Here is a 21,835-nt window from a genome sequence, read left to right on the forward strand (position 1 = left end):
ATCCCCACAAATCTATTCTTCCTTTTTTGAACAGAAAGTAGTGTTATTATATGTTTGAAGATTTTTACTGCTTGATTATGTGAATTAGAAATATCTTCTAGGGGTATAGAAGTAAGAAAGGTGCTAAGGAATTGTAAAATGAAATACCTTTGTATTTAGTAGTACTATTCTAAAATTCAAATATAATAAAGGAAAATATTATTGCTTAATACAAAGAGAAAACTATGCGAGGATGGATTTATATGTACAGGTATAGTTCATTGTAAATTGAAAAGAGGGACAAACAAATGTGAAATAGATGTAAAATGATAGGGGATAACTCAAATAAATAGAGTGTATAAATCTTTTTTTTTAAATGTTCAATAAAATTATTTTAAAAATAGAAATATCTTCTAGAAAATTCTCAAATGGTGTTAGTTTGCTATTACTTGCTGTTGGCTTACAGCAACCATGGACAAAATCTAATTTAGAGTCAATTGACCAGACTGACAGGGCCTTTAGATTCCCAGTAGTCTAGCAATACCAGTGAGTCTTAATTAGAAAAGAAAAAGAACACAGAGTGATTGTTGTGTTAAAAGACTTCTGAGCTTTACTCTCCTTGAGTTTCTGGGCTGAACGCATATTCAGAAGTGTCCATCTCTGCTTGAGCCACCATTTGAGGTCTCACTCCATTTGGTGGATTTGAAGGAGGGGAGAAATAAAATGTCAGGTAGATCTTGAATGACAAGAGTCTCTTTGTCCCTGCCATATTGCATGTCCCTAATCACAATTGAACGTATATATTTTCCTGAGCTGTACTTGCTATTTCAATTTTAACTGAGATCATGATTGCCTTGCAAATTGTTTTGATGCTTCACTCTTGTTTCTCCCTTTCTCACTTAAATGTCCCCTTTATTGTTCTTTCTGCACTGGTTTCCATTAGCATTCTATCTTTACCTCATAGTTAGTTTTAAATCTGAACCTGAAATCATACCAACATGAGAAAGGAAAAGTCAGATAAATAGGGATGTACATAAGCCAAAAGAAAGTTGGAGAAGACAGGAAGACTACCATAATTATGAGATGAGGGAATGTTACTATTCACTGATACATGGTAAAATCAAGTAAAAACCATTATATACATTAACCATCCTAAGATAAAATACAGAAAATAGTATAAGGGCAGACTAGATGGACCATGAGGTCTTTTTCTGCCATCAGACTTCTATGTTTCTAACCAAGCTTTAATTATCTATAGATCAGCTAGTTACCATGCTCTAAAACAGTGATTTTCAACCTTTTTTGAGCCGCGGCACATTTTTTACATTTACGAAACCTTGGGGCACATTGAGGGGGGGGGGGGCGCTAAAAAAAGTTTGGACAAAAAAAATCCTCTCTCTCCCTCCCCTTCACTCTATTTCTTTCTCCCTCCCTCTTTCTCTCACTTCCTTCCTTTCTTTCTCTCTCTCCATCCCCCTTTCTTTCTCTTCCTTCCTTCCTCTTTTTTGCTCTTTCTCTCTCTCCCTCCCTGCCTCCTTCTTTCTCCTTCCCTCCCTCTCTTTCTCTCTCTTGCTTTCTTTCTCTCTCTTTCTCTCTCTTTCTCTCTCTCTTTCTTTCTCTCTCTTGTTCTCTCTCTCTCTTTCTTTCTTTCTTTCTTTCTTTCTCTCTCTCTTTCTTTCTGAGCTTCGCGGCACACCTGACCATGTCTCGCAGCACACTAGTGTGCCACGGCACACTGGTTGAAAAACACTGCTCTAAAAGACGTAAGAGAAAATATCCCACTTGCCTCAAAACAGTATAATCCAACCAAGAAAGCTGTGTCCAACTTCCAGCTTTTTTTTGTTCTGTCACCAATTTATTTTTACTGCTGTTTGCTCTATTTTTTTGAATTTACTTAAAAATTCTTTCTTTTCCTTTTTCAAAAAAAAATGCTTCAAAACTTGTCTACAGGAATCAGTACGTATAAGGTTTTAAGTTCATGCACTTTATTATTTTTAAAATATATATTTGCATGGTTATTATATTAGGCACTGTCTAATAATAGCTGTTGTGTTCCAGCAATGACACTAATTTATCCAAGCAGCTTTGCTATGAAAGAGGAATAAACCCTAGCTCTGCTATTAGATAGTCATATATATCTGTCATTTTAAAAATCAAGAAATGTTTCAAATCACAAGCTCAACGAATAAACAAAGGGTCTTGGAAGCTTTCATTTAAAAAGGCTTACATATTCTATCATGCCGATCAATCAATCTATACACTTCCCAGTGTGTTGGAAACTTGTTATTTTGTCGTTATTCTCTTGCATCTTGGAGATGAATGTCCAGACACCTCTTCAGATAACAAAATGCTCCACATTCACACTGAATACCACAGCAACCATTGTCACTAGCTATTGAGTTTTAATTAATTAAACATAATGCTTTCAGTTTGAGTAATCGTCTAAACACATTCAACAGAAAAAATATTTTTTTTTTGAGTAGAGTGAATTAAGTATATTCCCATGCACATACAAACATTTTTGCTGCATTTCGTTGGAGCTTTCTAATTGTTTTGTATTCAAATACATAATTAGTGTGCTCACTATAATGCATCTTTCCATGTAAAAGCGAAGAGGAATACCAGATATTGATGAGACACCATTAAATAAATATAGTGTGCTCACTATAATGCATCTTTCCAGGTAAAAGCAAAGAGGAATACCAGATATTGATGAGACACCATTAAATAATGGTGTCTTATCAATATCTGGTATTGTTTGTGAATTTCCAAAAACAACTACATTTTTTAATCTAACAAATCAGAAATCCTAACTGCTGATTTAGGATAATATAATCCCAATCACTACCTATAAACAGGTAGTGATTGGGATTATATTATCAAGGTTGCTAGGCCCATCCATGTATTGTTCCTTTTTCTAGATTACGATGCCCTGAACATGTTTTCAGACCGATGCAGGTAGGGATCTATAAGGACATTTTTTAGTAAGATTTGGGATCTTGCATTTTTTGGGATATGCAGAGATATTAATCTGCTATCTAATCTACACATGGAGCCCATTATACATATGATATATGAAACCATCTATGGACATTAAATTATTTTGTTTTGTTTATGCTGAACCATGCTCTGAAGTTCCTGTTGTCATGTTTATCCAAATTTTGCAAATTCGGGGAATCTGGAAAAATATATTTTAGACATGAAACACTTCCTTTATTAATTGGCAAATTACTATTTTAATTCAAAACGTGTTCTGCAATGCAAGAATGTAAGCCCTGTAGCCTTAGCTCCCCAGAGCACTTTTCTAACTCTTGCTGCTTTGCTTATATTTTGCCTGTAAAGCAAGTTATAAAATTCAAATTCAAATGGCAATTATTTTCCATCTTTAATATGATAACTGTAGATTGCTTTGAGCACAGCAAACCCAGTTTTAAACATAGTTCATGAATTTAGAAATTAATATAACATTCTTCCTTTCACTCCTGACATTCTTATTTTGAAATTTGCATCATGGCTAATTTAAATCATCATTTCCCAAGGATCCATCCAGATCAGGAACTACATTAATAATCAAATCCAAATGGTTACATGAAGTAAGTATCATTGGCTACAATGCAAAATCAACCAACAGTTTTCTATTTCAGGTATAATGAAAAGTTTGAACAAAGTACCCATGATGCAAATTTCTGAGAGGAGAGAGTCAAGGGAAAAGTTCATTTTTTATTTATGAATCACTGCCCCAGAGTGCTCTTAGTTTTTATTAGTGGTGCTTGGATCCAAAATTTAATCTGTTCTATTTTTGTTTTATTTTTTCCCATAAAGTTGCTGATGCAGATGACACCGTTAAAAATCTGGGCAAAGAAGCAGATCGGTTGATGGATAAATTGAAACCAATCAAACAACTTCAAGATAACTTGGGGAAGAACATCTCTCACATTAAGGACCTGATAAATCAAGCCAGGAAGCAAGCCAATTCTGTAAGACTTTCTTAAGAGCTTAGCTTATTTCTTTGAAAAAATAAAGACTTTCAAGAAATGAATTGTACTTTTGGTGGCTACAGAAGTTGGTTTGCCAGATTCTGCCTGGAGCTTTTCCTCCCTATTTCTTACTGTAATCTTCCTCCTCCAAGTGAATAATGAAACTTTACCTGTACAGGCTACATAACTGCTGCCTACAGGAAAATTCTGTTTACTCAGTCACAGTAAATTAAAAATCCCAAGGTTGTCCTAAAATATTCACATCAGTTTCATTGCAAGTTTTCAAATCAATCTTCTCACCAAGCATTGCTCTTAAAGTAAGAGCTTGAAGAAGCAACAGTAACAGTATAGTTTCATCCTCATCTCAACAATTGGAATTAATATATATCGATAAAATATAACCTCCTACATAAATATTAATAGGACATATTAATATTTGAACAGAAACTTACTGATCAAATATTTAATGAATAATTTTCACCCAATACAGTCCCTACTATATTCTGAATGCATACAGTTGATAATCAGGAAGTGCTGCTGCTTTGAAAGTGAAATTGACAAGATCTTGCAGACTAGCTAAGAATATTAGGAGATTGTTGCCCCATTTCCCCCCTCCTCCATTATGTACATGGGTTAGAACATCACTTTATAGCTTTATTATTGAGTCCCAAGTTGTCTTCAAAATGCAATTACATTTGAAACACATTTTAACTGGTAATGCTAAGTCTATTTGCCCTCTGACCTACAAGAACCTTAAAAAAGGATCTCTGGAGATGAATATGTTCAAGTCAAAGCTTTTATGTTGCTCCGGGAAAAATATAAAAAGGAAAGCATGTGTCATAATAATGAGAAAACAGCATATTTACTTGATAAATAGCCCCTCATATAAAATAGAGGCAATCATTTACCTCCACAATAATTTCCATCTATAGATTTTAAAGTTACATTCCTAACATTATTTATGCCTTGGAGTAGGTATCTGTATTTTTATGGGTGAGGATAGAAAAATCCACATTGATCGTTCTTTAATAGCTGTTCTGTCTCAGTGATATTTGTACCATTCAAAGGTTTTAAAATGTATAAATCTTTTTGGGCTATTTTTTAATGTAGGCAACTAACCTTCTAAACTTACACATTTAAGTGTAATGTATTTCCTTCCAGGCTATTTTGATTTTATTTTGTGATTGTTGCTTTACTGTTCTAGTCTGAATGCTCTGCAGCTACTGCTCCCTTACACCCCTAAAACAAATAATGAATATAAACTATCATAGATAACAGTTATTTCTTCTCACATAATTACAATTCTTACTGCAGAATAAATCTGGTGAGATACAATTTAGTTTGCATGCTGTCATATTTGCTAATATGATCCTTACATTGAACAACTACTAACAGTTTAATTTGCTTCTTTGATTTATTTGTTTACTTACTATGCCTGTAAACTGTTTCAGTGATAATATATTGTGAAAGCCATTCAGAGACCCTCTTATCATTCATTGCAGTAATTGTGTTAAAGTAGACAAATACACATTCATGCACAATCCCAAATAACTGCAGACAATGTTAACATATAGAGTATAGACCTGTGATGGCGAACCTATGACACGGGTGCCACAAGGAGCACACAGAGCCGTATTTGTTGGCATGTGAGATGTTGCCCTAGCTCATTTCCAATGTGTATGTGTGCTGCCCAGCTGATTTTTGGCTTGCACAGAGGCCCAAGGAGGGTGTTTTTGGTTTCCTGAGAGCCTCTGAGGGGATGGGGGGGCTGATTTTACCATCTTCTGGCTCCAGGGAAGCCTTTTGATCCTGGGGAGGGCAAAACACGAACCTACTGGGCCCTCCAGAAGTTGGGAAACAGGCCGTTTCGGTCCTCCAGAGGACCTCTGGAGGGCAGAGGGAACTGTTTTCGCCCTCCCTGGGCATTGAATTATGAGCGTGGGAATATGCAATAGCGTGCACCCATGCTCTTTTGGAACCCAAAGAAAAAACTGTTTGCCATCACTGGTATAGACCTTCCCCTTTAAGAAGGGTAAAAAAAAGCATATTATGCCTTGGAGATACACTGGGAAACCCAAGTCTCTCTAGCTTTATCAATACACCAAGGGTAAGGGATCTAATTTGTAGAGAAATTCAGAGAAAGGGTACATTGTCCTTCTCCAAGGTCCCTGCAGATGGCAATCTAAAACTTCTAAAACTCCATGTGCATATGCCACAAGATTTCATTTTTTGAGTATATTTGCACAACCTTTCATCAGAACTAGAAATACATCTCTGATGGATATAAGATGTATCATATACTGTATATATCATATATATACAGTAAAGGAAAGGGTGTGGCTAGCTGATGAGGCCAGAACAAGGCCGAAATGGGACCATCCTAGTCTCCCTTAATTTTAAAATTACAGCTAAAAACATTTAACATATATATATATATATATATATATATATATATATATATATATATATGAAGTTTTAAGCTTCGTGTTCCATATTTACAGCAACACGAAGCTTAAAACTTCAGCCTGATGATGGTGAGATATATATATATATTTGTTTGTTTTCGTATATATATATTACATTACCCTGTAATCATGGGTGGTTGGGACACACCAGCAGAATATATATATATATATATATATATATATATATATATATATATATATATATATATATATATATATATATCTCGATCACCGGAACATAAAACTTTAATAAAACAACTTAGCTTTCGTTAGCGTGCTGCTAACTTCGTCAGAGTATTAAAATGCCATGGGAGACAATCACATTTATAAAGCATTACTCAGTCTGCTCATAGCCCGCGTCACTGGGCCACACCCTTCCCTCCCCTCTGCAGCAAGCCTAATTGTAGGCTTAATCATGCTGGTTAAAGGGGGAACTACCGCTTTTACTCGTGTCTGTTGCCTATTTCCCTCCCCAAGGGAGGAGGTGGAGTTACGAGGCAATGCTTTGGAGGTATTTGATATTTCTTTCTTCCCCCAATTATCGTTGTTACTTTCTATGGTGGTACATGTCTGCTCTTGCAATTTTTTTGCCCATGCCCTCGTCCTAGGTCTGCACTGTTCTAATCCCCCCTTGTCCCCTGCGTTAAACCTGCATTGTGCCCCTCCCCCTCTACCTCCGTGTTGCTCCAGTATGTTCCCTTGTTTCCCACTAGGGGTTGCTCCACCCTCATTTAGCTGGTTTCTATGCCTGACCTGGAGAATTCTGTTAGGGGCTTTATCCAATCCTAATGACCTATCTCCTTTAAGTCGTTGTTGGTGCCTTAAAGCCTGGTATGCTGATGGCATATCAATATGTCTATTTAAAGAATTTTCGTTGGAGAACCAGGCTTCTTTTAGGAGGCGACCTCCCTTGGTTTCATCTCACGCCAGAATCTCAGTTCCCTGGAAATCGAAGCCATGATCCTGCTCCTCCATGTGTGTCCAAATCTGGGAGCGTTGTTCCTGACGTCGGACCGCCAATTTGTGTTCGTGTATACGAGTTCTCAATCTTTTAGCCGTTTCACCCACATAGTGGTGAGCACAATTATTGCAGTTTATACGGTAAATTACTGAGGAGGACTCCTCCTTCACTAAGGTTTCCTTTGGGCGCATTACTGATTTTCTCAAAGTTTGATCCGGCCTATGCGCTACTTTGACCCCATGGGGTGCCAGTATGCGTGCGGCTGTTTCGGATACCCCTTGTATGTACGGGAGGGTACTGGCACCCCATGGGGTCAAAGTAGCGCATAGGCCGGATCAAACTTTGAGAAAATCAGAAAATCTTGCAATTTTTTTACCCATGTCCTCGTCCTAGGTCTAGGACATGGGTAAAAAAAAAATTGCAAGAGCAGACATGTACCATTATAAAAAGTAACAACGACAATGGAGGGAAGAAAGGAATACCAAACACCTCCGAAGCATTGCCTCACAACTCCACCCCCTCCCTTGGGGAGGGAAAAAGGCAACAAACACGAGTAAAAGCGGCAGGTCTCCCTACAGCCAGCAGGATTAAGCCTCACAATTCCACCCCCTCCCTTGGGGAGGGAAAAAGGCAACAAACACGAGCAAAAGAGGTAGATCTCCCTTTAGCCAGCATGATTAAACCCACAATTAGGCTTACCGCAGGGGGGAGGGAAGGGTGTGGCCCCGTGACATGGGCAATGAGCAGACTGAGTAATGCTTTATAAAGATGTTTGTCTCCCACGGCATTTTAAAACTCTGACGAAGTTAGCAGCACGCTAACGAAAGCTAAGTGGTTTTATTAAAGTTTCTATGTTCCGGTGATCGAGATGGCTGCTGCCTCATCATTCACATATGTATGTATATATATATATGTAGATTTATATATTAATCTAAATGTGTGTGTGTGTGTGTGTGTGTGTGTGTGTGTGTGTGTGTGTGTAGATTAATAGGTGTAGAAATAATAGATGGATGGATGGATGGATGGATGATAGATAGATAGAAAAGGAAAAATGATGAAATTGAGATATATCGATGTGGAAATGTTGCAGAGATGATAATTATGATAAAAAAAATTAAAAACTGTATACATTTCTCTTATAATACTAGAATTATGCATTTTCAAATTATGAAATTAATAATGATAAGTGCATTTGCCTGGTTAGTATGATACTCTTTCAGAGTTTCAGATAATGAACTTCAGCAATCACATACAATGTTCAACTTTCTTGTTTGTTTTTGGAAAGTAATTCTGTAAACTCAATAAAGCAAATTGACTGGGTCTTTATTGAGCCTTTTTTTTTTACATACTCAGAAATGCCATTGCTTTTAAAAATAATGATAATAATATAACAGTAAGCACTAAGTGAACTCTTAGTGACTATTAGATAATTAGTTTTTAAAATTAAAAGATCCTATGGGACACATCTAGCAACAATTGACAGTAGAGGCACAATATACAAAAGGCTTTCATAACCCAGACCCAAAACAATAGGAAAGAATTTAATTAAATTAATATAGTGTACAAGTCTCAAATATGGTAGGTCATACAGGCAGTTACTTCTGAATTATTCAGCAATTGAGTTGTCAAAACAGGACTTTGATATTCTGGTATGATGTCCTTAGAGAATGTTACATAAAATTGCTAGTAGTTTGTATTCTAATGTCAGATCTCTAGAAAATTCAGATCAATTTATTTTCATGAATGGCATTGCAAACATTAAAAGTGGATATCTCTCTCTCTCTCTCTCTCTCCCTCTCTCTCTCTCTGTCTCTCTGTCTCTGTCTCTCTGTCTCTCTCTCTCTGTCTCTCTCTCTCTCTGTCTCTCTCTCTCTCTCTGTCTCTCTGTCTCTCTGTCTCTCTCTCTCTCTCTCTCTCTTGCCTTTAATTGCTAATTGAAGATTAAAGTATCTGTGGCTTCAGGAGGGAACTGTATCCGAACATACAGACCAGAAATTAAAAAAGGATTGTACAACACTATTATTCTCAATGTAAAGACAACCGTTCCTGATAATCTACTTTTTTATCTTGGAAGTAATAGATACGTAAGTCTGCATTGGGTTTTTTTAAAATTTTGCTATCTGATTGTATGTTGATATTAATTCTGGCAATATAGCTGGAGCACCATCTGATATTCATAGAGCTACCTATTATTATGCATCTACATGGAGTGAAGTATGCAGTGGAGTACTCCAAGGCTCTATTTTAGGCCCAGTACTCTTCAATATCTTCATCAATGACTTGAACGAAGGGATAGATGAGGCACTCATCAAATTTGCAGATGACACCAAACTGGCAAGAATAGCCAACTCTCCAGAATATAGGTTCAAGATACAGAAGGATCTTGACAGACTTGAACATCGGGCACTATATAACAAAATGAAATTCAATGATGAAAAAAGTAAGGTTCTACATTTAGGCAAGAAAAACAAAATATCACAGGTACAGTATATGTGGCACCTTGCTGAACAGAGAGGGATCTTGGAGTGCTAGTGGACAACCATTTAAATAGGAGCTAGCAGTGTACAGCAACTGCCAAATAAGCCAAAACAGTACTAGGCTGCATTAACAGAGGGATAGAATCAAGATCATGTGAAGTGTTAATAGCACTTTATAATGCCTTGGTAAGGCCATACTTGGAATACTGCATTCAGTTTTGGTCACCACAATGTAAAAAGGATGTTGAGACTCTAGAAAGAGTGCAGAGAAGAATAACAAAGATGATTAGGGGGACTGGGGGATAAAACATGAATAACAGTTGCAGGAGCTGGGTACATCTAGTTTAATGAAAAGAAGGACTAGGGGAGACATGATAAAGTGTTCCAATATCTCAGGGGTTGCCACAAAGAAAAGGGAGTTAGGTTATTCTACAAAGCACCTGAGGGCAGGACAAGAAGCAACGTAGAACTAAGGAGAAAATTCCTGATAGTTAGAACAATTGATCAATGGAACAGCTTGCCTCCAGAAGTTGTTTATGCTCCAATACTGGAAGTTTTAAAGAAGATGTTGAATAATCATTTGTCTGAAGCAGTGTAGGTCTCCTGCCCAAGCAGCCATTTCCCATAAATCACTTCATCCCATATCATCCTGTCTATATTTTCTCAAGGAACAGCAAAAACAAGTACAGTAATACCTCGTCTTACGAACCTAATTGGTTCCGGAAGGAGGTTCGTAAGGCGAAAAGTTCGTAACACGAAACAATGTTTCCCATTGGAAACAATGTAAAAGCGATTAATGCGTGCAAGGGGGGGGGGAAAATCCCAAAATGGCGCTCCGCTGGGCGGCGGCGCCTGGCTGTCACCTTTTAAAACAGCCGGGGGGCTTCTCGGCATTCTCCCGAACCTGAACCCAAACTTTTCGGGTTCGGGAGGCTGCCGAGAAGTGCCGCCACCCGCCTGTCACCTTTTTAAACAGCAGGGGGGCTTCTCGGCATTCTCCTGAACCCGAACCCGGAAGTTCGGGTTTGGGTTCCGGAGGCCGCCGAGAAGCGCCCAGCTGTTTCAGAAGGTTACAGCCGGGCGGCGGCGCTCAGCAGAGCGCCGTTTTTGCGATTGGCGGCAGCGTTTTCGGACGATCTGGAGGCTGGAAAGGAGGTGGGGAATCCCAATAGGGAATTCCATGGGCGGAGCTTTGACGTCACAAAGACGTCCTTCCTGGTTGGCCAAAACGTGGCCTCTTTGCTTTAACTACCGGTATATATTTAAAAATAAATAAATTTAAATATTTTTAAATGTGTAAATTATACAGGATATTATGGATTAAGCAAAACAGATTGACAGTCATCGCTAATAGGAAATATAATGTTTCAATTCATAAATATTACATATAGGACATGATAAAGAAGGTTTTCAAGAAATACATTAAAAATAATTATGATACCCCTTTATGGTAGTATATAACCGTTCATTGCATTTAATTGCTTCATTTTCACTATTTTACTAAATAACACTTTGATTTATTTTACCAGATTGTCTCAGAGATCGTAAACACTATCATTATGCTATTTTCATTTTGTTCAAAATATCCTTTCCTCATTTTAGACTGACTTCTTGGCCATAGAAATGCGTAAAGGAAAAGTGGATTTCTTATGGGATGTCGGATCTGGGGTTGGGCGTGCGGACTATCCGGATCTCACAATTGATGATGGAGTTTGGTACCGAATTGAAGCATCAAGGTAAGTTCCTAACATCTTCCATAGTAATTATGTCAGCCTCAAACGGTGATTCCATGCTCCAGATTCCAAAAGAGCCTAGTAAAAAGATAACATTTGTAAGCCGCCCCGAGTCTGCGGAGAGGGGCGGCATACAAGTCTAAATAATAAAATAAATAAATAAATAAAATAAATAAACATTTTCTAAATGGCATCACACTCATGCAAATTCTTTTGAATTAAGTTCTTCTGGGAGCCCAGCCTATTGTATTATAGAATCTAATATTATGTAATACACAATCAAATATAAAATTTGAAAGTAAAGCAATTTCAGGGATCCTTCTCAGAGTGCAGTAAATTGTTATGACCATGTGGGAAGGAAAAGAAAATTCCAGGTGAGATGTCTCTGTGAGACTTGCTTCAGTGGTGGGATTAAAAAAATTACTACCAGTTCCGTAGGCGTAGCTTGGTGGGTGTGGCATGGTGTAGCTTGAGGGGCATGGCAGGGGAAGGATAATGTAAAATCTCCATTTCCTCCCAATCAGCTAGGATTCAAGAGGCAGAGAATATATGGGGATGGGACCAGTCAGAGGTGGTATTAACGGTTCTTTGAACTACTCAAAATTTCCACCACCGGTTCTCCAGAACTGTTCAGAACCTGCTGAAAGTCACCTCTGCTACCTTTCTCCTTTTACCTTCAAAATACAGTGGTACCTCGAGATACGAGTTTAATTCGTTCCGGACCTGGGCTCTTAAGTCGAGCAGCTCTTATCTTGAACGACTTTTCCCCATAGGAATTAATGTAAATAATTTTAATTGGTTCCAGCCCTCAAAAAACTCACAAAGTTAGTCTAAATTATGCAGAAAGACATGTTTTTAATGAAGAAATGTACATGTACATATAAATGAATAATGAAGTTTCTTTCACTTAACTTGTAAACTTTCTTAAACTTTTAAATTTACATATGTTCAACTTCTCTGCCACCCAATCCTGTAGGACAGAGGTCCCCAACCCTTTTTGCAGCAGGGACCGGCTTTAAGCGATCAAGAGAGGAATGGGTGAATGAATGGACGGAGGGTGGGAAGGAAGGAAGGAAAGAGGGAAGGGACAGGAACAGAGGAAGGAAGCAAGGAAACTTATGAAAGGGGAGAGTAAGAGAGGAATGAGTGAAGGGAGGGAGGGAGGGAAGAAGGTGGGAAGGAGAAAGAAAAGAAGAAATAGAGGAAGGGAAGGTAAAAGAGAGAAAGAAAAAGAGCAAGAAAGAAAGCTGCAAGCACCCCCCCGAGCCCCCCAGGCCGGCTGCAACCTTTTAAAACACGCGCGCCGCTTCGCAGCTGTCTCCTGAAGCCGAACGCGGAAGTTAGCGTTTGGCTTCAGGAGACAGCTCCTTGGCGCTTGTATCTCGAATTTGGGCTTGTAAGTAGAACAAAAATATCTCTCCCCTCCCAGCTCTTATCTCGAGTTGCTCTTAAGTAGAGCAGCTCTTATGTCGGGGTTCCACTGTATAGCTTTACAAAGTGGAGAAGCTTCTGCCAGTGCTTTTACAATAGTGAGAATGTTGTGTTTGCTCTTTTTTTAAGTTTCATTTTTCATTTTTTCCAACTTACATATCAATAAACATTTTAGTACTGTGTTATATGTTTCATATGGTTATTTACTTGTATTTCTATACATCTTTATTTCACTGTTCTAACCAATTATACCACTTATTCCACACTTCATTAAAATTCTGTTTCTCCCTTCCCTTTCATTTCTAATGTGAGCTTATACATCTCTGAACATTTCAGTATCTTATGTATAATCCTTTCATTGCTTGGTGTATTTTCAATTTCCAACTCTGAGCGTATACAATTTTTGCTGCGGTTACTATATGTAAAATGATATATTGGATTTGTTCCTTTATTTTTTGGTTAATTATTCCTAATAATAATAATTCAGGTTTAAATTCTATTTGTTCTCCTATTATCTCCTGTAGCCATCTCCTTATCTGTTCCTAAATTTTTTTTCCTGTGGGGCATTGCTATCATATTAGCTTTTAATGTATTTATTTTTGTATGCACTGTTTTGGATTTCTTTTTAAAATATGTTTTTGTTTTATGAGTGGACGAGTAGAATTACCTAATAAATACAAGAAATATTTTAAAAGCCCTACTGACTTTTTAGACATTAGAAGATGTGTAGCGTTCTTTAGCGGCATATTATTGTCCAAATGAATAAAGCAGTGACCCGTCTTATTTACATATTATTTTTGCCAATATGGCTGTGACAAAAGTACTTTGTGAATAAGGCTACCATAATTGTGTTTCTTCATTAGGAAATGGACATAGGAATAGCAACAACTGAATGGATTGTGGGAGCAACACCTAAGCTGAAATTTTCTGAAGAATTTGTCTTCAGATCATTTCAAGTTTCCCCTCTACCATTCTTATCAGATTTTGTTGCAGCTTCGTATGTGCGTGTGCATGCAGTGCTCATGAGAACTGGGGTATGGAGCAAAATCAAGGCAGGTTTGTGAATACCTGCAATTTTGGAATAGTGGTCTCAAGCAAGAGATTAGGTCAGGAGTCTCAGGCAAGACTCACAGCCTTTTCCAGTGGCTCAGCTCTTCACTAGCTTTTGTAGGGGCCTCGAGCCTTATAGGAGCCACATCCCAAAAAAAAATCCTGCTTCCAAGTCATTCTTTGAGATTAGGGTTTGAATCCTAATCCCTTTGACTGAAGTTTGAGCATCTTCAAAATGTGTGTTTTGATCTGCATGCTGATTAAACTATATCACTTGCAAGGGTCGGTTCCACTTACCTTCGCCACTGATTTGCATTGTGACGTTTTGCACGTGCACACTCCACTCACACTGATGCGGGCATTCCCTCATGCAATTTGGCTTCTGCACATGCTCAGTAGCTGGAATCAGTCTGAAACACAGCTGTGTTTCAAGCAAAGGAATAAAGGTCAGTATAAAACCCAGGAGTGGTCTGGAGGGCCCATTTATTTATTTATTTATTTAGTTAGTTAGTTAGTTAGTTAGTTAGTTAGTTAGTTAGTTAGTTAGTTAGTTAGTCCAATACACAATGAGGGTTTTAGTGGGTATATATCTATATACACATAGTAAAATACATGATGAAGGTTATAGAGGAGATACTCATAGTAAAATATATCTAAGAAATAATAGAAAAGAAGATATAGTAATAGAACCTATCAATGAAAGAGTAGAAGAAGAGATATAGGAATAGAAGAAAGGTATAGGAGATATAGGAGAGCAATAGGACAGGGGACGGAAGGCACTCTAGTGCACTTGTACTCGCCCCTTACTGACCTCTTAGGAATCTGGATAGGTCAACTGTAGATAATCTAAGGGTAAAGTGTTGGGGGTTTGGGGATGACACTATGGAGTCCGGTAATGAGTTCCACGCTTCGACAACTCGGTTACTGAAGTCATATTTTACACAGTCAAGTTTGGAGTGGTTAATATTAAGTTTAAATCTGTTGTGTGCTCTTGTGTTGTTGTGGTTGAAGCTGAAGTAGTCGCCAACAGGCAGGACGTTGCAGCATATGATCTTGTGGGCAGTACTTAGATCTTGTTTAAGACGTCTTAGTTCTAAACTTTCTAGGCCCAGGATTGAAAGTCTAGTCTCATAGGGTATTCTATTTACAAGTAGCAGAACAGGTAAAACCTTCAAAACATTAAAATAATTTGCAAAAAAAATTCAAAAAAAGATGGACCAGCACCAGATGATCCAGTTCAGTGATGTCAACTGTGGGTTGCTACTGGTTCGGGCGATCTATTCCAAACCGGCAGGAACCCACCCCTAGTCACTTGAGTGGTTCCAATGGAATAGTTCTTGTTCTGTTGGAAACTCAAAACAGAAGTACTTTTGTCTTGATCTGTTGAAGTGCCATTCATGATCTGTACTGCCATAATAAAACCATTGAATTTATTCAGAGTGCAAAACATGTCTGTCGTGAAACAGAACAGACAAAGGAATAAACAAATGAAGAGCTGAGCCTTGGAAGTCTGGAGGGCTTCAGATTCAAAAGTGGGTGTGGGGGTGTGCAGGAAGGTGCAAAGAAAGAAAAAAAATGTGACGCAGATGCCTGTTCAGTAAAATATAAAACATTTTTGATGCATAAACTCACTTGAGTCTGTAGAATAAATTGGTGTTTGTTATTTTCCAGTATATTTTATTTTCTGAGACGGCATCTGCACCCAATAAAGGAATTGTGACCTTTATCTTTAAAAAATAAAAAAAAAGCTGCATTTTAGATTTAGATAAAAATCCCTTCAAACTGTAGAAGCTAATATAAATAACTAAGAAATTGTCCTCTCCATTTGTGTGGTGTGGACTTTCAGGCAACAGGGGTGGTGGATTGAAATTGTAGTCCACAGAATTCTGTGTTTCCATAGTGGAACTTTTCTTGTCAGATTAAAATAATAAACTGGCTTCGTCTCATAACTTCTTGCCACAGGGATTACATATTATCGGGCACCTGTGTTTTAACCTAATCAATAGAAATCCATTCCTGTTGGCTTACTCTTCACGTGAAGTCTTGCCCAACCATCAGAATCCGTAGTGTATCCTAATAACTTAAAATATGAATACAGAAATTTTAAAAATGCATATGTAAATATCTTCAAAGGTTGGAGAGAATGCTTGTATTTACATGAAGGTGAATATTAGTTGATGAGTAGCGAAACTCACTCCTATGTTTTTTCTCTTACAGGACTGGAAGAAATGGCACAATTTCAGTACAGGCATTAGATGGTCCCAAAGCCACCATCATTCCAAGCATTTTCAGTGCAATTTCTCCACCTGGTTACACGATTTTAGATGTGGATGCAAATGCCATGCTATTTGTTGGAGGTTTAACTGAGAAAATAAAGGTAATGAGTGATTCTCTGCTTAAATGGAGTTTAAATGGCTTAAATGGTCAATGTTTCTTCGTTTTATTTAAAGCATTTATAGATTAGATTAGAGATTAGAGATTAGATTAGATTAGATTAGATTAGTATGCCGCCCCTCTACGTAAATTTGCTTGAGAGGGAGACTCTTAAATCACTGCCCTCTGTGGGATTTCAAAGAGTTGTGCAGGAAGTGACTTCTAGACTGCAGTCTAATTAATTGCCAATAAAATAAATATTTTAAAGGGATAAGAGTTGCTAACACTATTTCAGTGGGTTCAGTGAAGGGCTGTAAAAAAATTTACTATCACACTGGGTGTGGCTTATTTTGTGGGTGTGGTTTTCTGGGCATGTGACCAAGTGTTACTAGCTTGATGATCATGTGACCGGGGTAGCTTAAAGGTCATGTGACTGGCTTAAAGATGGCCAACTTGACATCACTCATGTCAAAGGTTTAGGTTAGGGTTAGGGTGACTGGCCTCTCCTCGCCTCAAAGAGATACAATTTCCCTTACTATTACTGAACATCCAAAGTATACTATTTAATTCTATGTATATATGCCATATGTGTACATACATATTACATATAGGCACACAAAAATATACATTATCTACTATATAAACTGTATGTACACACATACACGCATGCACAGCTCTTCTAAAATTATACACATTCAACCTCATTTACTGCGATAGGAAAAACATAATCAGAGCCTAGAAGGGGGGGGGGGGAATCAAAATTTTTCTACCGGTTCTTTGTACCTGACCAAATTTTTTCTACCGGTTGTACATACCTGACCGTATCCTTAGGAGCCCATCACTGAATGGGTTCCTACTGATTCAAACCAGTTCTTTAGAATCATTAGTAAACAGGTTAGTAAACAGATTTCACCTCTACAGGTCCTGATTTAATAAATAAAGTGACCCATTAAATCTCAGCTTTATGGTCCATGTGTTTACTCCAGTGTCCATCGCAAACACCGATGGATAGATATTTTATTTAACCCTAAAAAAATAAAATTTTGCAAAGACCTGTTTCCCATCTTCTATTTAAAAGCGGTTTCCATAATATTTAAGTTCATTTATAATGATATGTACAATATTTTATAAACCTTGTACTGAGATGGATAGGTGGATGGATTAACAGATCCATCTTGGATCCTAAACTCTTTTTAAAATGCAATTTCACTTCACTCCTCTTAAATCATTTTTATTATTATTATGGGAATCTGCTTCAATTTCAAATAATTTTATATATCCTTTGTTAATCTTTCCTCTCATCTGATACTTTCCCAGTAATTTAAATCCTAGTGTTTTCTAGCGAACCTTAGAGCTTTAAATAGATATATAATCCCCAAATAATTTCATTCATATATTTAAATATGATATATGCATACACTTTCAATGTGTTCTAATTTGAGTTAATATGATGCATAAATTTATGGAAAAATACCTTCAGAAATTATACTGTGGTTTTGGGATTCTTAATTACATATTTAGTTCATTCATTATTCGACTTAAGAGATCCCTCAACCCCAAAATACTCTACCATAAAAACAAAATAACAAATACACGATCAAAATAGAACATAAAATAGTAAACAAGATGGGGAATTAATTAGCAATAACAACTAGTAAATATACACATAGCAAGAATTCCAACCACCCTAGTTAATTAATTTATTTATATAATGCCTTGAAGAAGTTTCAAGTTTCAAGTTTAATCAGATTTGTATGCCGCCCCTCTCCGCAGACTCGGGGCGACTCACAGCAATAGCAATACAATGTAAGACAAATCCAATATTTAAATTACTTTAAAACATCCATTATGGCCATGACAGTTCAGATTAATGTTGATTATGGGTAGGTGATAAGGGACCTTTCCAGATAGCTGTTATGAGCCAATGCTAACTCAAAAGAAATCAAACCAGAACAATAATAAAACCAACATCTCCCTATTTTAGGACTTTCCGAAGGACTCGCTGTGTGGATAGAAATGCCAAATTCAGTTTAAACATCTGTCTAATGTGTGACCAACAGTAACAACTTTCTCTTTAAGAGCCCAACATAGTAGATTGTTTTAACATTAAAAAAATACTTCCTTTTCTGAACTTGCTCCTCTCAATATTTATTTAGTTATTTATTTACTTATTAGAGTTGAAAGGGACCTTGTAGGTCATCAAGTCCAACCCCCTGCTCAAGCAGGAAACCCTACACCTCCCCAGCCAGATGGTAGTCCAATTTCCTCTTGAATGTGGATGGGGCGTTCACAACCTCTGCCTGCAGGCCGTTCCATTGGTTGATCACTCTGACTGTCAGGAAGTTCTTCCTTATTTCCAGGTTGAATCTCTCCTTGGTCAGCTTCCATCCATTGTTCCTTCTCTGGCCCACTAGTGCCCTGGAAAATAAAGTGACCCCCTTGTCTCCATGGCAACCCCTTAAGTAACTATATACTGCTATCAATGTCCCCCCAGCCCTTCTTTTCACTAGACTACCCATGCCCAGTTCCTGCAATCTTTCTTTGTATGTCTTGGTTTCTAGTCATTTTGGTTGTTCTTTTCTGTACCTTTTCCAGAGTTTCTATGTCTCTTTTGAAGTGTGGTGACCATAACTGAATGCAATACTCCAGGTGAGGTCTGACTAGGGCATTATAGAGTGGTATTAATACCTCCCTAGTCTTGGAATGTATCTCCCTGTTGATGCAGTTTAAGATTGTGTTGGCTTTTCTAGCTGCTGCTGCACATTGCTGGCTCATATTTAGTTGGTTATTCACCAAGACTCCGAGATCTCTTTCACAGTCACTTTCACAATCACTCATCCACTTTTCCTTTTTAAGAGTTCTTTTCAGTGTGAATTGATTAGATTGTAATACCAACTTTACCATATTCACCGTGAATTTGGAAGTTTTTCAGATTTCATGCCATGCTTGAAAGTCATGTTTCTATTCCTCAGATGTTCATACATTAATATTTTAAATGTTCATAACTCCTCATGAAATGTACCAGGTGGTTGTATGTCTCAAATTGTTAAATATCTGGAAATAAAATGATATTGATGAAATTATACATAAAAGATAATTAGGAACTTTTAAAAAGGACAACTTCATGTGAGGACAATTCTCTTTCAGCAATTCAACAATTACAACATAGTGTTCTTCAAACTGCTGTATTTGCATGCTTCTACTGATAACTTCTGATAATTATGATTCTACAAAACCAAAATTAAAAGGCTATCTAAAAAAGAAAGCTAAGACTTATTCTAATATTGTGCACCCACTTGCTAACTGATTTTAAAATAGTTCTCATTTTTTAAACAAAAATGTCTTTAGTTTTTTGATGAACTAAAAAAGAAGCAACATTTTTAAAAAGTTATATTAGAACTCCTCATACATGTATATATTTTACTCAAAAGTTTCAGTAAAACTCTTATATTTCTTTATAATTATCATTTGTCTACATCAATAATCATCTGTATCAGTAAACAATTTGCTCGTAAAGGTTATGTTCATAAACCTCATAAAGGTTATGTTCAGAAACCTAATTCAGAAGGCAAGTGCTGTGACACAGAAGGTATGTTTCTCTATCTATGTCAATCATTTTTGTTTTAATAGCTTCCACTTCTGTTGAAAATCAGGCAATATGTGGGAACAAACCTCTAAAAGCAGGTTATGGACAAATACTGGCTTTTGTTACAAATTATAATATTTGTAATACTCAATTAATAAAGAATTCACTACTTAGCCGGTGTACTTTCTACTTCCAGAAATCTGATGCTGTTAGAGTCACTACATTCACGGGATGTATGGGAGAAACCTATTTAGACAGCAAACCAATCGGATTATGGAATTTCAGAGACATTGAAGGAGAGTGTAAAGGCTGTGCTGTCAGGTAGGTCTTTCCCCATAATATTGTTTATTGTAATTATTTTAAAAAAAATATGTTCATGTTTTTTTCAAAATATTCAAAATATGTCCATGCACTTAAACTATAGATTAGATTCTAATTTTTGTCAAGCATCACAGTATAAATTTGACCATTATCATCATGAAAATGAATAACTAGTTCAATAATAGCTTCTCTGGATATATCAAATATAAAAGGGTAATGTGACTGCAAACATTTTAAGTCCTTCCTTCCTTCCTTCCTTCCTTCCTTCCTTCCTTCCTTCCTTCCTTTTAGCTAAGGATCTCTCAATTTTTTCCTAAATTTATTGATACTTCTTTTTATATAGACATGACACTTTGAAAGACCATAATTTGGTTTTTTTAGTATAAGGATCAGCTTTTTGAAACCCCAATCATTATTAAAACCACTCTGAAAAGTGAAAATTGTATGGCATAGCTCATAATATTCACCATTCCTTCCACAATACATATATATGTTGGATGAATGACTGAAAATATATAGGAAGTAAACATTTACTTAGGAAGTAAACATTTACTCAGACATGTAAAATTAACCTTTACATGTCTGAGGTTATTTCTTCAGTTATTTGCATATACAAAGAACAAATAGATAATGTACCATGCAAATCATGACATCATGCAAATTATGCAGGTATCTAACAGTATCAACCTGACAGATCTTGCAAATATATATTATTTGTGTGATATATAATATGTATATCAGCAAGGACTCATAGCATACGAGCTGTGTGAAATTTTGATTCAAAGCTTTGTATTCCTACTTCATTTAGCTATCTGGTTCCCTGAATGCAGGAAATTAAATTGTATTTCTTGAAATCAATAAATTGATAGGTTTTTGCTCATGTACTTTATATACTACATCAAATTAAATTGATGATTGAATAAAATGTATTTGCTAAAATGATTCAGTGGACTTTTGCACGTTACGCGATTGTTATTGTTATGTCCTTAAGTTTCCAACCTCGACAAGGGGCACTATGCTCGTTTCTGATTGGTTAACTATTTGTCAGCTCTGTATAAAATGAGCTGTCAAACAGGACCTCAGCTGTTGCCATCAGCTGAAAGAATGTGTGTGTTAGCTGCCACATTTGGCAACCTGTTAACCATTGAATTAAATTTAGAAATAAAGAACTGTTAGCCTTTAAGCCTGGTTTGCCTCAGTCATTGACCCTCTGTTCTGGGAATAAAACAGTTATATTACATAAAAAATTGATTCAAATCATCTATACCAGTGGTTCTCAACCTGGGGGTCGGGACCCCTTTGGTGGCCAAACGACTGTTTCACAGAGGTCACCTAAGACCATGGGAAAAGACAAATTTCCAATGGTGTTAGGAACTAAAGCTTCTATTTTGGCACCTTGGAACAATCCGACCAATCAGGTGTTTTACAATCCAACCAATCATGTGTTTACAGTGGGGATGTCCCTCTGACCTTCCTGCCAAT

At 36.9% G+C, this 21,835-nt stretch overlaps 1 protein-coding gene across 1 annotated transcript in view; it reads left to right on the forward strand.

Moving 5' to 3' along the window:
- Positions 1–21,835, forward strand: part of LAMA2 (laminin subunit alpha 2) — a 528,196-nt gene that overhangs the window by 459,156 nt on the left and 47,205 nt on the right. Inside the window, exons 44-48 of the mRNA XM_070733489.1 lie at positions 3,802–3,956; positions 9,323–9,466; positions 11,462–11,595; positions 16,291–16,450; positions 20,229–20,353. Coding sequence (XP_070589590.1) covers positions 3,802–3,956; positions 9,323–9,466; positions 11,462–11,595; positions 16,291–16,450; positions 20,229–20,353 — 718 coding nt within the window. The remainder of the gene's footprint in view (positions 1–3,801; positions 3,957–9,322; positions 9,467–11,461; positions 11,596–16,290; positions 16,451–20,228; positions 20,354–21,835) is intronic.

Source organism: Erythrolamprus reginae, chromosome 1 (genome assembly GCF_031021105.1).
Source record: "Erythrolamprus reginae isolate rEryReg1 chromosome 1, rEryReg1.hap1, whole genome shotgun sequence".
NCBI classification, from domain to species: domain Eukaryota; kingdom Metazoa; phylum Chordata; class Lepidosauria; order Squamata; family Dipsadidae; genus Erythrolamprus; species Erythrolamprus reginae.